General features: G+C 43.6%; 1 protein-coding gene across 6 annotated transcripts in view; it reads left to right on the top strand.

Moving 5' to 3' along the window:
* usp15 (ubiquitin specific peptidase 15) overlaps positions 1 to 15,278 on the top strand; it is a 31,397-nt gene that overhangs the window by 11,819 nt on the left and 4,300 nt on the right. For all 6 annotated transcript variants that reach the window (XM_028953834.1, XM_028953832.1, XM_028953833.1 and 3 more), the window contains 4 exons: positions 13,740 to 13,823; positions 13,919 to 14,013; positions 14,099 to 14,287; positions 14,390 to 14,502. In XM_028953834.1, coding sequence (XP_028809667.1) covers positions 13,740 to 13,823; positions 13,919 to 14,013; positions 14,099 to 14,287; positions 14,390 to 14,502 — 481 coding nt within the window. The remainder of the gene's footprint in view (positions 1 to 13,739; positions 13,824 to 13,918; positions 14,014 to 14,098; positions 14,288 to 14,389; positions 14,503 to 15,278) is intronic.

The raw sequence follows: 15,278 nt of genomic DNA, 5'->3' as shown, positions 1-15,278 counted from the left end.
AAAAAACGGAGAGGTCAGGCCGAAGGCCTGACCTCTCCGCACAAAATGACATATTGATTGCTTGTTTGGGGACTACAGGAGGGCCACAAATTGTGATCAAAACATTAAAAGTGTGAAAAAATTTGGTTTCTTAAGATTTGCGAACAAACGCTTCACAGCACACACACAAGTCTCATATCAAATCGTGCGGCTTGTCGTTACGCACGGTTTGACGTATGGCTCGGCTCGGCCGGATTTACGGTCCGCGCGCAATTCGCCAAAAAGCGTTTTCGGAACGCGTTTATTATCCTAGTCCAAAATTGGACTTTTTTGGACTTTGTGTCCAGATGGTTTGACATAGAAAAAAGTTTTTAATGGTGTCTCGTAGATCTCATCAAGACTGATGTTTTGACGTATGGTTTATCTATGTCTGATTTACGGATCATTGACAAATTTGAAAAAACAAAAAAGTGTCAATGGAAAAAAAAAAACTTTATTTTTTTTATTATTATTATTATTATTTCAGACTTTTTCGGCACTTAATGCGGGTCGTACCGAAGCACGCACACCGGCGTGCTATATATCAAAAATTAGTACTATATTGTGTGAGGTGTGCTATTACTTTTATAAGCGATCGGACTGGGCGTGGCCGAGCTATTAACGTTCAAACAGGGTCATTTTCGCATTAGAATGCATTGAATGCTAATTTTAGCATTGGTAGCATTGGTAAAATGGGGCCCCTTTTAAGTGGTACTGCTACTGTGTCATTGCCAGCAAAGGGGGTCCTACAAGGGGTACTGATACAGCAGCAGCGCCAGCACTGTGATTCAATGGCAGATTAAACCAGCAGCTTCATTAGGATGACAATCATCCACATTATTAAGACCCCCTGGTCCTTTGGCTGCTTTATTAGGGACATTGTCCAAACATCACCAAATCTAACATGACTCATCTCGGCCACACCCTGTTAGCGGTTTTGATGTTAGCATTAGCATGCTAACATGCTAATTTTTAAACATGCTCCAAACGTCACCAAATTTACAGTGACGCATCTCGGCCACGCCCTGTTACCGTTTTTGATGTTAGCATTAGCATGCTAACATGCTAATTGTTAAACATGCTCCAAACATCACCAAATTTAACGTCACGCATCTTGGACACGCCCTGTTAGCGTTTCTGATGTTAGCATGCTAGCATTAGCATGCTAACATGCTAATTTTTAAACATGCTCCAAACGTCACCAAATTTACAGTGACGCATCTCGGCCACGCCCTGTTACCGTTTTTGATGTTAGCGTTAGCATGCTAACATGCTAATTGTTAAACATGCTCCAAACATCACCAAATTTAACGTCACGCATCTTGGACACGCCCTGTTAGCGTTTCTGATGTTAGCATGCTAGCATTAGCATGCTAACATGCTAATTTTTAAACATGCTCCAAACGTCACCAAATTTCATGTGAAGCACCTTGGCCAAGCCCTGTTAGCATTTTTGATGTTAGCATGCCCGCGCTCCTACGAAAAACGCCCGGACAGGCCCATCAAAATTTCCCCTGGAATTTTGGCTTCTAGTTATTATTATTATTATTTCAGCCTTTTTTCGGCACTTAATGCGGGTCGTACCGAAGCACGCACACCGGCGTGCTACATATCAAAAATTAGTTCTTTATTGTGTGAGGTGTGCTATTACTTTTATAAGCGATCGGAGTGGGCGTGGCCGAGCTATTAACGATCAAACACGGTCATTTCCCATTGAAATGTATTGAATGCTAGTTTTAGCACTGGTAGCATTGGTAAAATGGGGCCCCTTTTAAGTGGTACTGCTACTGTGTCATTGCCAGCAAAGGGGGTCCTACAAGGGGTACTGATACAGCAGCAGCGACAGCACTGTAATTCAATGGCAGATTAAACCAGCAGCTTCATTAGGATGACAATCATCCACATTATTAAGACCCCCTGGTCCTTTGGCTGCTTTATTAGGGACATTGTCCAAACATCACCAAATCTAACATGACTCATCTCGGCCACACCCTGTTAGCGGTTTTGATGTTAGCATTAGCATGCTAACATGCTAATTTTTAAACATGCTCCAAACGTCACCAAATTTACAGTGACGCAACTTGGCCACGCCCTCTGTTACCGTTTTTGATGTTAGCGTTAGCATGCTAACATGCTAATTGTTAAACATGCTCCAAACATCACCAAATTTAACGTCACGCATCTTGGACACGCCCTGTTAGCGTTTCTGATGTTAGCATGCTAGCATTAGCATGCTAACATGCTAATTTTTAAACATGCTCCAAATGTCACCAAATTTACAGTGACGCATCTCGGCCACGCCCTGTTACCGTTTTTGATGTTAGCGTTAGCATGCTAACATGCTAATTGTTAAACATGCTCCAAACATCACCAAATTTAACGTCACGCATCTTGGACACGCCCTGTTAGCGTTTCTGATGTTAGCATGCTAGCATTAGCATGCTAACATGCTAATTTTTAAACATGCTCCAAACGTCACCAAATTTCATGTGAAGCACCTTGGCCAAGCCCTGTTAGCATTTTTGATGTTACCATGCCCGCGCTCCTACGAAAAACGCCCGGACAGGCCCATCAAAATTTCCCCTGGAATTTTGGCTTCTAGTTATTATTATTATTATTTCAGACTTTTTCGGCACTTAATGCGGGTCGTACCGAAGCACGCACACCGGCGTGCTATATATCAAAAATTAGTACTATATTGTGTGAGGTGTGCTATTACTTTTATAAGCGATCGGACTGGGCGTGGCCGAGCTATTAACGTTCAAACAGGGTCATTTTCGCATTAGAATGCATTGAATGCTAATTTTAGCATTGGTAGCATTGGTAAAATGGGGCCCCTTTTAAGTGGTACTGCTACTGTGTCATTGCCAGCAAAGGGGGTCCTACAAGGGGTACTGATACAGCAGCAGCGCCAGCACTGTGATTCAATGGCAGATTAAACCAGCAGCTTCATTAGGATGACAATCATCCACATTATTAAGACCCCCTGGTCCTTTGGCTGCTTTATTAGGGACATTGTCCAAACATCACCAAATCTAACATGACTCATCTCGGCCACACCCTGTTAGCGGTTTTGATGTTAGCATTAGCATGCTAACATGCTAATTTTTAAACATGCTCCAAACGTCACCAAATTTACAGTGACGCATCTCGGCCACGCCCTGTTACCGTTTTTGATGTTAGCATTAGCATGCTAACATGCTAATTGTTAAACATGCTCCAAACATCACCAAATTTAACGTCACGCATCTTGGACACGCCCTGTTAGCGTTTCTGATGTTAGCATGCTAGCATTAGCATGCTAACATGCTAATTTTTAAACATGCTCCAAACGTCACCAAATTTACAGTGACGCATCTCGGCCACGCCCTGTTACCGTTTTTGATGTTAGCGTTAGCATGCTAACATGCTAATTGTTAAACATGCTCCAAACATCACCAAATTTAACGTCACGCATCTTGGACACGCCCTGTTAGCGTTTCTGATGTTAGCATGCTAGCATTAGCATGCTAACATGCTAATTTTTAAACATGCTCCAAACGTCACCAAATTTCATGGGAAGCACCTTGGCCAAGCCCTGTTAGCATTTTTGATGTTAGCATGCCCGCGCTCCTACGAAAAACGCCCGGACAGGCCCATCAAAATTTCCCCTGGAATTTTGGCTTCTAGTTATTATTATTATTATTTCAGCCTTTTTTCGGCACTTAATGCGGGTCGTACCGAAGCACGCACACCGGCGTGCTACATATCAAAAATTAGTTCTTTATTGTGTGAGGTGTGCTATTACTTTTATAAGCGATCGGAGTGGGCGTGGCCGAGCTATTAACGATCAAACACGGTCATTTCCCATTGAAATGTATTGAATGCTAGTTTTAGCACTGGTAGCATTGGTAAAATGGGGCCCCTTTTAAGTGGTACTGCTACTGTGTCATTGCCAGCAAAGGGGGTCCTACAAGGGGTACTGATACAGCAGCAGCGACAGCACTGTAATTCAATGGCAGATTAAACCAGCAGCTTCATTAGGATGACAATCATCCACATTATTAAGACCCCCTGGTCCTTTGGCTGCTTTATTAGGGACATTGTCCAAACATCACCAAATCTAACATGACTCATCTCGGCCACACCCTGTTAGCGGTTTTGATGTTAGCATTAGCATGCTAACATGCTAATTTTTAAACATGCTCCAAACGTCACCAAATTTACAGTGACGCAACTTGGCCACGCCCTCTTACCGTTTTTGATGTTAGCGTTAGCATGCTAACATGCTAATTGTTAAACATGCTCCAAACATCACCAAATTTAACGTCACGCATCTTGGACACGCCCTGTTAGCGTTTCTGATGTTAGCATGCTAGCATTAGCATGCTAACATGCTAATTTTTAAACATGCTCCAAATGTCACCAAATTTACAGTGACGCATCTCGGCCACGCCCTGTTACCGTTTTTGATGTTAGCGTTAGCATGCTAACATGCTAATTGTTAAACATGCTCCAAACATCACCAAATTTAACGTCACGCATCTTGGACACGCCCTGTTAGCGTTTCTGATGTTAGCATGCTAGCATTAGCATGCTAACATGCTAATTTTTAAACATGCTCCAAACGTCACCAAATTTCATGTGAAGCACCTTGGCCAAGCCCTGTTAGCATTTTTGATGTTACCATGCCCGCGCTCCTACGAAAAACGCCCGGACAGGCCCATCAAAATTTCCCCTGGAATTTTGGCTTCTAGTTTGGGCCTGTCAGCATGACAGACCACTTACTATTGTGCTGGACCAGCAAAAAAGGACACGTCTTACGTTCAAGGCTGCCACGCAAAAACCGTGAAACGTACAGAAACAACGGAGTGGTCAGGCCGAAGGCCTGACCACTCCGCACAATATGACGTATTGTTTATTTTGGTAGGTCGTACGGCCCGCCCACAAATCGGGTTCAAAGTGTAAAAAGTACCGTTTACTATCGTTCTGGGAACAGGTTTTTGGCTCCCTGCGACCAGCCGTAAAAGCTAGAGACACGGGAGTCGAGGCGAGGCCGAAGGCCTCGCCGAGACACACAATCTGACATATTGGATGTGTTGCTACCAGCAACAGTGGTCAGGAAAACATGGGACATAGGGAAGAAGGGCAAAAATGCCATGTCTCGCATTTGTGGCTGCCACGCTAAGGCCGTCAGACGCACAAAAAAAACGGAGAGGTCAGGCCGAAGGCCTGACCTCTCCGCACAAAATGACGTATTGATTGCTTGTTTGGGGACTACAGGAGGGCCACAAATTGTGATCAAAACATTAAAAGTGTGAAAAAATTTGGTTTCTTAAGATTTGCGAACAAACGCTTCACAGCACACACACAAGTCTCATATCAGGTCGTGCGGCTTTTCCTTCCGCACGGTTTGACGTATGGCTCGGCTCGGCCGGATTTACGGTCCGCGCGCAATTCGCCAAAAAGCGTTTTCGGAACGCGTATCTTATCCTAGTCCAAAATTGGACTTTTTTCGACTTTGTGTCCAGATGGTTTGACATAGAAAAAAGTTTTTAATGGTGTCTCGTAGATCTCATCAAGATCTAATTTTTGACGTATGGTTTGTCTCTGTCTGATTTACGGATTATGCACAAATTTGAAAAAACAAAAAAGTGTCAATGGGAAAAACAAAAATTTATTTATTATTATTATTTCAGCCTTTTTTCGGCACTTAATGCGGGTCGTACCGAAGCACGCACACCGGCGTGCTACATATCAAAAATTAGTTCTTTATTGTGTGAGGTGTGCTATTACTTTTATAAGCGATCGGACTGGGCGTGGCCGAGCTATTAACGATCAAACAGGGTCATTTCCCATTGAAATGTATTGAATGCTAGTTTTAGCACTGGTAGCATTGGTAAAATGGGGCCCCTTTTAAGTGGTACTGCTACTGTGTCATTGCCAGCAAAGGGGGTCCTACAAGGGGTACTGATACAGCAGCAGCGACAGCACTGTAATTCAATGGCAGATTAAACCAGCAGCTTCATTAGGATGACAATCATCCACATTATTAAGACCCCCTGGTCCTTTGGCTGCTTTATTAGGGACATTGTCCAAACATCACCAAATCTAACATGACTCATCTCGGCCACACCCTGTTAGCGGTTTTGATGTTAGCATTAGCATGTTAGCATGCTAATTTTTAAACATGCTCCAAACGTCACCAAATTTACAGTGACGCATCTTGGCCACGCCCTGTTACCGTTTTTGATGTTAGCATTAGCATGCTAACATGCTAATTTTTAAACATGCTCCAAACGTCACCAAATTTACAGTGACTCATCTCGGCCACGCCCTGTTACCATTTTTTATGTTAGCGTTAGCATGCTAACATGCTAATTGTTAAACATGCTCCAAACATCACCAAATTTAACGTCACGCATCTTGGACACGCCCTGTTAGCGTTTCTGATGTTAGCATGCTAGCATTAGCATGCTAACATGCTAATTTTTTAAACATGCTCCAAACGTCACCAAATTTACAGTGACGCATCTCGGCCACGCCCTGTTAACATTTTTGATGTTAGCATTAGCATGCTAACATGCTAATTGTTAAACATGCTCCAAACATCACCAAATTTAACGTCACGCATCTTGGACACGCCCTGTTAGCGTTTCTGATGTTAGCATGCTAGCATTAGCATGCTAACATGCTAATTTTTTAAACATGCTCCAAACGTGACCAAATTTACAGTGACGCATCTTGGCCACACCCGGTTAGCGTTTTCGATGTTAGCATGCTAGCATTAGCATGTTAACATGCTAATTTTTAAACATGCTCCAAACAACACCAAATTTCATGTCAAGCACCTTGGCCAAGCCCTGTTAGCATTTTTGATGTTAGCATGCCCGCGCTCCTACGAAAAACGCCCGGACAGGCCCATCAAAATTTCCCCTGGAATTTTGGCTTCTAGTTTGGGCCTGTCAGCATGACAGACCACTTACTATTGTGCTGGACCAGCAAAAAAGGACACGTCTTACGTTCAAGGCTGCCACGCAAAAAACCGTGAAACGTACAGAAACAACGGAGTGGTCAGGCCGAAGGCCTGACCACTCCGCACAATATGACGTATTGTTTATTTTGGTAGGTCGTACGGCCCGCCCACAAATCGGGTTCAAAGTGTAAAAAGTACCGTTTACTATCGTGCTGGGAACACGTTTTTGGCTCCCTGTGACCAGCCGTAAAAGCTAGAGACACGGGAGTCGAGGCGAGGCCGAAGGCCTCGCCGAGACACACAATCTGACATATTGGATGTGTTGCTACCAGCAACAGTGGTCAGGAAAACATGGGAAATAGGGAAGAAGGGCAAAAATGCCATGTCTCGCATTTGTGGCTGCCACGCTAAGGCCGTGAGACGCACAAAAAAAACGGAGAGGTCAGGCCGAAGGCCTGACCTCTCCGCACAAAATGACATATTGATTGCTTGTTTGGGGACTACAGGAGGGCCACAAATTGTGATCAAAACATTAAAAGTGTGAAAAAATTTGGTTTCTTAAGATTTGCGAACAAACGCTTCACAGCACACACACAAGTCTCATATCAAATCGTGCGGCTTGTCGTTACGCACGGTTTGACGTATGGCTCGGCTCGGCCGGATTTACGGTCCGCGCGCAATTCGCCAAAAAGCGTTTTCGGAACGCGTTTATTATCCTAGTCCAAAATTGGACTTTTTTGGACTTTGTGTCCAGATGGTTTGACATAGAAAAAAAGTTTTTAATGGTGTCTCGTAGATCTCATCAAGACTGATGTTTTGACGTATGGTTTATCTATGTCTGATTTACGGATCATTGACAAATTTGAAAAAACAAAAAAGTGTCAATGGAAAAAAAAAAAACTTTATTTTTTTTATTATTATTATTATTATTTCAGACTTTTTCGGCACTTAATGCGGGTCGTACCGAAGCACGCACACCGGCGTGCTATATATCAAAAATTAGTACTATATTGTGTGAGGTGTGCTATTACTTTTATAAGCGATCGGACTGGGCGTGGCCGAGCTATTAACGTTCAAACAGGGTCATTTTCGCATTAGAATGCATTGAATGCTAATTTTAGCATTGGTAGCATTGGTAAAATGGGGCCCCTTTTAAGTGGTACTGCTACTGTGTCATTGCCAGCAAAGGGGGGTCCTACAAGGGGTACTGATACAGCAGCAGCGCCAGCACTGTGATTCAATGGCAGATTAAACCAGCAGCTTCATTAGGATGACAATCATCCACATTATTAAGACCCCCTGGTCCTTTGGCTGCTTTATTAGGGACATTGTCCAAACATCACCAAATCTAACATGACTCATCTCGGCCACACCCTGTTAGCGGTTTTGATGTTAGCATTAGCATGCTAACATGCTAATTTTTAAACATGCTCCAAACGTCACCAAATTTACAGTGACGCATCTCGGCCACGCCCTGTTACCGTTTTTGATGTTAGCATTAGCATGCTAACATGCTAATTGTTAAACATGCTCCAAACATCACCAAATTTAACGTCACGCATCTTGGACACGCCCTGTTAGCGTTTCTGATGTTAGCATGCTAGCATTAGCATGCTAACATGCTAATTTTTAAACATGCTCCAAACGTCACCAAATTTACAGTGACGCATCTCGGCCACGCCCTGTTACCGTTTTTGATGTTAGCGTTAGCATGCTAACATGCTAATTGTTAAACATGCTCCAAACATCACCAAATTTAACGTCACGCATCTTGGACACGCCCTGTTAGCGTTTCTGATGTTAGCATGCTAGCATTAGCATGCTAACATGCTAATTTTTAAACATGCTCCAAACGTCACCAAATTTCATGTGAAGCACCTTGGCCAAGCCCTGTTAGCATTTTTGATGTTAGCATGCCCGCGCTCCTACGAAAAACGCCCGGACAGGCCCATCAAAATTTCCCCTGGAATTTTGGCTTCTAGTTATTATTATTATTATTTCAGCCTTTTTTCGGCACTTAATGCGGGTCGTACCGAAGCACGCACACCGGCGTGCTACATATCAAAAATTAGTTCTTTATTGTGTGAGGTGTGCTATTACTTTTATAAGCGATCGGAGTGGGCGTGGCCGAGCTATTAACGATCAAACACGGTCATTTCCCATTGAAATGTATTGAATGCTAGTTTTAGCACTGGTAGCATTGGTAAAATGGGGCCCCTTTTAAGTGGTACTGCTACTGTGTCATTGCCAGCAAAGGGGGTCCTACAAGGGGTACTGATACAGCAGCAGCGACAGCACTGTAATTCAATGGCAGATTAAACCAGCAGCTTCATTAGGATGACAATCATCCACATTATTAAGACCCCCTGGTCCTTTGGCTGCTTTATTAGGGACATTGTCCAAACATCACCAAATCTAACATGACTCATCTCGGCCACACCCTGTTAGCGGTTTTGATGTTAGCATTAGCATGCTAACATGCTAATTTTTAAACATGCTCCAAACGTCACCAAATTTACAGTGACGCAACTTGGCCACGCCCTGTTACCGTTTTTGATGTTAGCGTTAGCATGCTAACATGCTAATTGTTAAACATGCTCCAAACATCACCAAATTTAACGTCACGCATCTTGGACACGCCCTGTTAGCGTTTCTGATGTTAGCATGCTAGCATTAGCATGCTAACATGCTAATTTTTAAACATGCTCCAAATGTCACCAAATTTACAGTGACGCATCTCGGCCACGCCCTGTTACCGTTTTTGATGTTAGCGTTAGCATGCTAACATGCTAATTGTTAAACATGCTCCAAACATCACCAAATTTAACGTCACGCATCTTGGACACGCCCTGTTAGCGTTTCTGATGTTAGCATGCTAGCATTAGCATGCTAACATGCTAATTTTTAAACATGCTCCAAACGTCACCAAATTTCATGTGAAGCACCTTGGCCAAGCCCTGTTAGCATTTTTGATGTTACCATGCCCGCGCTCCTACGAAAAACGCCCGGACAGGCCCATCAAAATTTCCCCTGGAATTTTGGCTTCTAGTTTGGGCCTGTCAGCATGACAGACCACTTACTATTGTGCTGGACCAGCAAAAAAGGACACGTCTTACGTTCAAGGCTGCCACGCAAAAACCGTGAAACGTACAGAAACAACGGAGTGGTCAGGCCGAAGGCCTGACCACTCCGCACAATATGACGTATTGTTTATTTTGGTAGGTCGTACGGCCCGCCCACAAATCGGGTTCAAAGTGTAAAAAGTACCGTTTACTATCGTTCTGGGAACAGGTTTTTGGCTCCCTGTGACCAGCCGTAAAAGCTAGAGACACGGGAGTCGAGGCGAGGCCGAAGGCCTCGCCGAGACACACAATCTGACATATTGGATGTGTTGCTACCAGCAACAGTGGTCAGGAAAACATGGGACATAGGGAAGAAGGGCAAAAATGCCATGTCTCGCATTTGTGGCTGCCACGCTAAGGCCGTCAGACGCACAAAAAAAACGGAGAGGTCAGGCCGAAGGCCTGACCTCTCCGCACAAAATGACGTATTGATTGCTTGTTTGGGGACTACAGGAGGGCCACAAATTGTGATCAAAACATTAAAAGTGTGAAAAAATTTGGTTTCTTAAGATTTGCGAACAAACGCTTCACAGCACACACACAAGTCTCATATCAGGTCGTGCGGCTTTTCCTTCCGCACGGTTTGACGTATGGCTCGGCTCGGCCGGATTTACGGTCCGCGCGCAATTCGCCAAAAAGCGTTTTCGGAACGCGTATCTTATCCTAGTCCAAAATTGGACTTTTTTCGACTTTGTGTCCAGATGGTTTGACATAGAAAAAAGTTTTTAATGGTGTCTCGTAGATCTCATCAAGATCTAATTTTTGACGTATGGTTTGTCTCTGTCTGATTTACGGATTATGCACAAATTTGAAAAAACAAAAAAGTGTCAATGGGAAAAACAAAAATTTATTTATTATTATTATTTCAGCCTTTTTTCGGCACTTAATGCGGGTCGTACCGAAGCACGCACACCGGCGTGCTACATATCAAAAATTAGTTCTTTATTGTGTGAGGTGTGCTATTACTTTTATAAGCGATCGGACTGGGCGTGGCCGAGCTATTAACGATCAAACAGGGTCATTTCCCATTGAAATGTATTGAATGCTAGTTTTAGCACTGGTAGCATTGGTAAAATGGGGCCCCTTTTAAGTGGTACTGCTACTGTGTCATTGCCAGCAAAGGGGGTCCTACAAGGGGTACTGATACAGCAGCAGCGACAGCACTGTAATTCAATGGCAGATTAAACCAGCAGCTTCATTAGGATGACAATCATCCACATTATTAAGACCCCCTGGTCCTTTGGCTGCTTTATTAGGGACATTGTCCAAACATCACCAAATCTAACATGACTCATCTCGGCCACACCCTGTTAGCGGTTTTGATGTTAGCATTAGCATGCTAACATGCTAATTTTTAAACATGCTCCAAACGTCACCAAATTTACAGTGACGCATCTTGGCCACGCCCTGTTACCGTTTTTGATGTTAGCATTAGCATGCTAACATGCTAATTTTTAAACATGCTCCAAACGTCACCAAATTTACAGTGACTCATCTCGGCCACGCCCTGTTACCATTTTTTATGTTAGCGTTAGCATGCTAACATGCTAATTGTTAAACATGCTCCAAACATCACCAAATTTAACGTCACGCATCTTGGACACGCCCTGTTAGCGTTTCTGATGTTAGCATGCTAGCATTAGCATGCTAACATGCTAATTTTTTAAACATGCTCCAAACGTCACCAAATTTACAGTGACGCATCTCGGCCACGCCCTGTTAACATTTTTGATGTTAGCATTAGCATGCTAACATGCTAATTGTTAAACATGCTCCAAACATCACCAAATTTAACGTCACGCATCTTGGACACGCCCTGTTAGCGTTTCTGATGTTAGCATGCTAGCATTAGCATGCTAACATGCTAATTTTTTAAACATGCTCCAAACGTGACCAAATTTACAGTGACGCATCTTGGCCACACCCGGTTAGCGTTTTCGATGTTAGCATGCTAGCATTAGCATGTTAACATGCTAATTTTTAAACATGCTCCAAACAACACCAAATTTCATGTCAAGCACCTTGGCCAAGCCCTGTTAGCATTTTTGATGTTAGCATGCCCGCGCTCCTACGAAAAACGCCCGGACAGGCCCATCAAAATTTCCCCTGGAATTTTGGCTTCTAGTTTATTATTATTATTTCAGCCTCGCTCTTCGGCAATTAATGCGGGTCGTACCGAACCACGCACACCGGCGTGCTATATATCAAAAATTAGTACTATATTGTGTGAGGTGTGCTATTACTTTTATAAGCGATCGGAGTGGGCGTGGCCGAGCTATTAACGCTCAAACAGGGTCATTTTCCCATTAGAACGCATTGAATGCTAATTTTAGCATTGGTAGCATTGGTAAAATGGGGCCCCTTTTAAGTGGTACTGCTACTGTGTCATTGCCAGCAAAGGGGGTCCTACAAGGGGTACTGATACAGCAGCAGCGACAGCACTGTAATTCAATGGCAGATTAAACCAGCAGCTTCATTAGGATGACAATCATCCACATTATTAAGACCCCCTGGTCCTTTGGCTGCTTTATTAGGGACATTGTCCAAACATCACCAAATCTAACATGACTCATCTCGGCCACACCCTGTTAGCGGTTTTGATGTTAGCATTAGCATGCTAACATGCTAATTGTTAAACATGCTCCAAACATCACAAAATTTAACGTGACGCATCTTGGACACGCCCTGTTAGCGTTCTTGATGTTAGCATGCTAGCATTAGCATGCTAACACGCTAATTTTTAAACATGCTCCAAACGTCACCAAATTTACAGTGACGCATCTTGGCCACGCCCTGTTACCATTTTTGATGTTAGCATTAGCATGCTAACATGCTAATTGTTAAACATGCTCCAAACATCACCAAATTTCACGTCACGCATCTTGGACACGCCCTGTTAGCGTTTCTGATGTTAGCATGCTAGCATTAGCATGCTAACATGCTAATTTTTTAACATGCTCCAAACGTGACCAAATTTACAGTGACGCATCTTGGCCACACCCTGTTAGCGTTTTTGATGTTAGCATGCTAGCATTAGCATGTTAACATGCTAATTTTTAAACATGCTCCAAACAACACCAAATTTCATGTGAAGCACCTTGGCCAAGCCCTGTTAGCATTTTTGATGTTAGCATGCCCGCGCTCCTACGAAAAACGCCCGGACAGGCCCATCAAAATTTCCCCTGGAATTTTGGCTTCTAGTTATTATATTATTATTACCATATAGACCCAAGAATACTTGACATCCACTCGAGCGGCCGCATTTCTCCACACATTCTGTTGTGGAAAGGCGCTCCGTCTAGTGCACCGATCGGAATTGTGGAAGTGACGTTTTCTGTGCGACCGGACGGGAAATTCTGTAACCGTGATATTAACGACGTGATTGAACGAGAGAAAATGACGTCTCGTCATGTTTTCATTTACAAAGTTGAAGCGGGATTTTAAGTTTTTATTTTGTAAACCACATTTAGTCTCGTTTTTATTCGCCAACGATATTCCATGATCTATCGTCACGTTACTTCATTACATCAAAAATGTTTGAAGATATTTTGGTGTGTGTGTGTGTGTGTGTGTGTGTGTGAGAGAGTACACGTTTTAATGAGGGTGGTGATGAAAGCTCCTGTCTTCTCTCCGTTTTTGTCCAGTATAAGCTGACTGTGCCTAAAGTGGGCTACATCTCGGACCTCTGCACTTCACTGTCTGCCTTGTCTGATGTGCCTGCTGAGAGGGTGAGGCGCAGCTGTGTCCCCTGTGACGTCCCCTGTGACGTCCGCTGTCTCCTGAGCTCGGTGACTTCGTAACACGCGCCGCTTTCTCCATGCAGATGATCGTAACGGACATCTACAACCACCGCTTCCACCGGATCTTCGCCACCAACGAGAACTTGAGCAGCATCATGGAGCGCGACGACATCTATGTGTGAGTTCCCCTCCCGTCTTCTGTTTGGTCCACCGGAGTCCCCTCAGCAGGTCAGTGGGAACTCGTCCCGCTCTGTCTGCCGCAGCTTCGAGGTGGCGGTGAACCGGCAGGAGAACTCCGACCACGTGGTCATTCCGGTCCACCTGCGGGAGAAGTACAAGCAGTCGGGGTACAACCACAGCAGCACGCCGCTGTTCGGACAGCCGTTCCTCGTCACCGTGCCACGGACGCTGAGCGAGGACAAGTTCTACAACATGCTGCTCCACCGCCTCAGGTACCAATGCAGCGCCTCGCCGCGGCTGCATCTGGACGCGCGTCTCGCTTCACTGACGCGCCGTGTGTGTGTGTGTGTGTGTGTGTGTGTGTGTGTTTGCAGCCGTTATGTTCGCTCCGCCTTGGAGGAGGAGGAGGACTCAGAATCGCACACTTCAAAGCAGCACAGCGTCAACGGCAACACAACCAACGGGGTTCTGGAGGAGGGCTCACCGAGTGAGGGAGCGATTTACACACAGTAACACACTACTACTACTACTACTACTACAACACAACTATAATAACACACTACTACTACTACTATACAGCAACACACATCATAACAAAATAACACACACTACTACACAACTATAATAACACACTACTACTACTATACAGCAACACACATCATAACAAAATCACACACACTACTACTACACAACTATAATAACACACACTATTACTACACAACTATAATAACACACTACTACTACTAGTACTACTACAACACAACTATAATAACACATACTACTACTACTATACAGCAACACACATCATAACAAAATAACACACTACTACTACAACACAACTATAATAACACATACTACTACTACTACTATACAGCAACACAAATCATAACAAAAGAACACACTACTTCTACACAACTATAATAACACTACTACTACTACTACTACTACCATACAGCAACACACATCATAACAAAATCACACACACTACTACTACACAACTATAATAACACATACTACTACTATAAAGCAACACACATCATAACAAAATCACACACTACTACTACACAACTATAATAACACATACTACTATACAGCAACACACATAATAACAAAATAACACACACTACTACTACTCAACTATAATAACACACACTACTACTAAACAGCAATAATAACACATACTACTTCTATTACTTCACAGCCATAATGACACACACACTACTACTACAAAACAATAATAACATACACATATCCACACAGCCA

This window comes from Denticeps clupeoides, chromosome 15 (assembly GCF_900700375.1).
Source record: "Denticeps clupeoides chromosome 15, fDenClu1.1, whole genome shotgun sequence".
Classification (NCBI taxonomy): Eukaryota; Metazoa; Chordata; class Actinopteri; order Clupeiformes; family Denticipitidae; genus Denticeps; species Denticeps clupeoides.
This window is presented reverse-complemented; position numbering and strand designations above follow the sequence as displayed.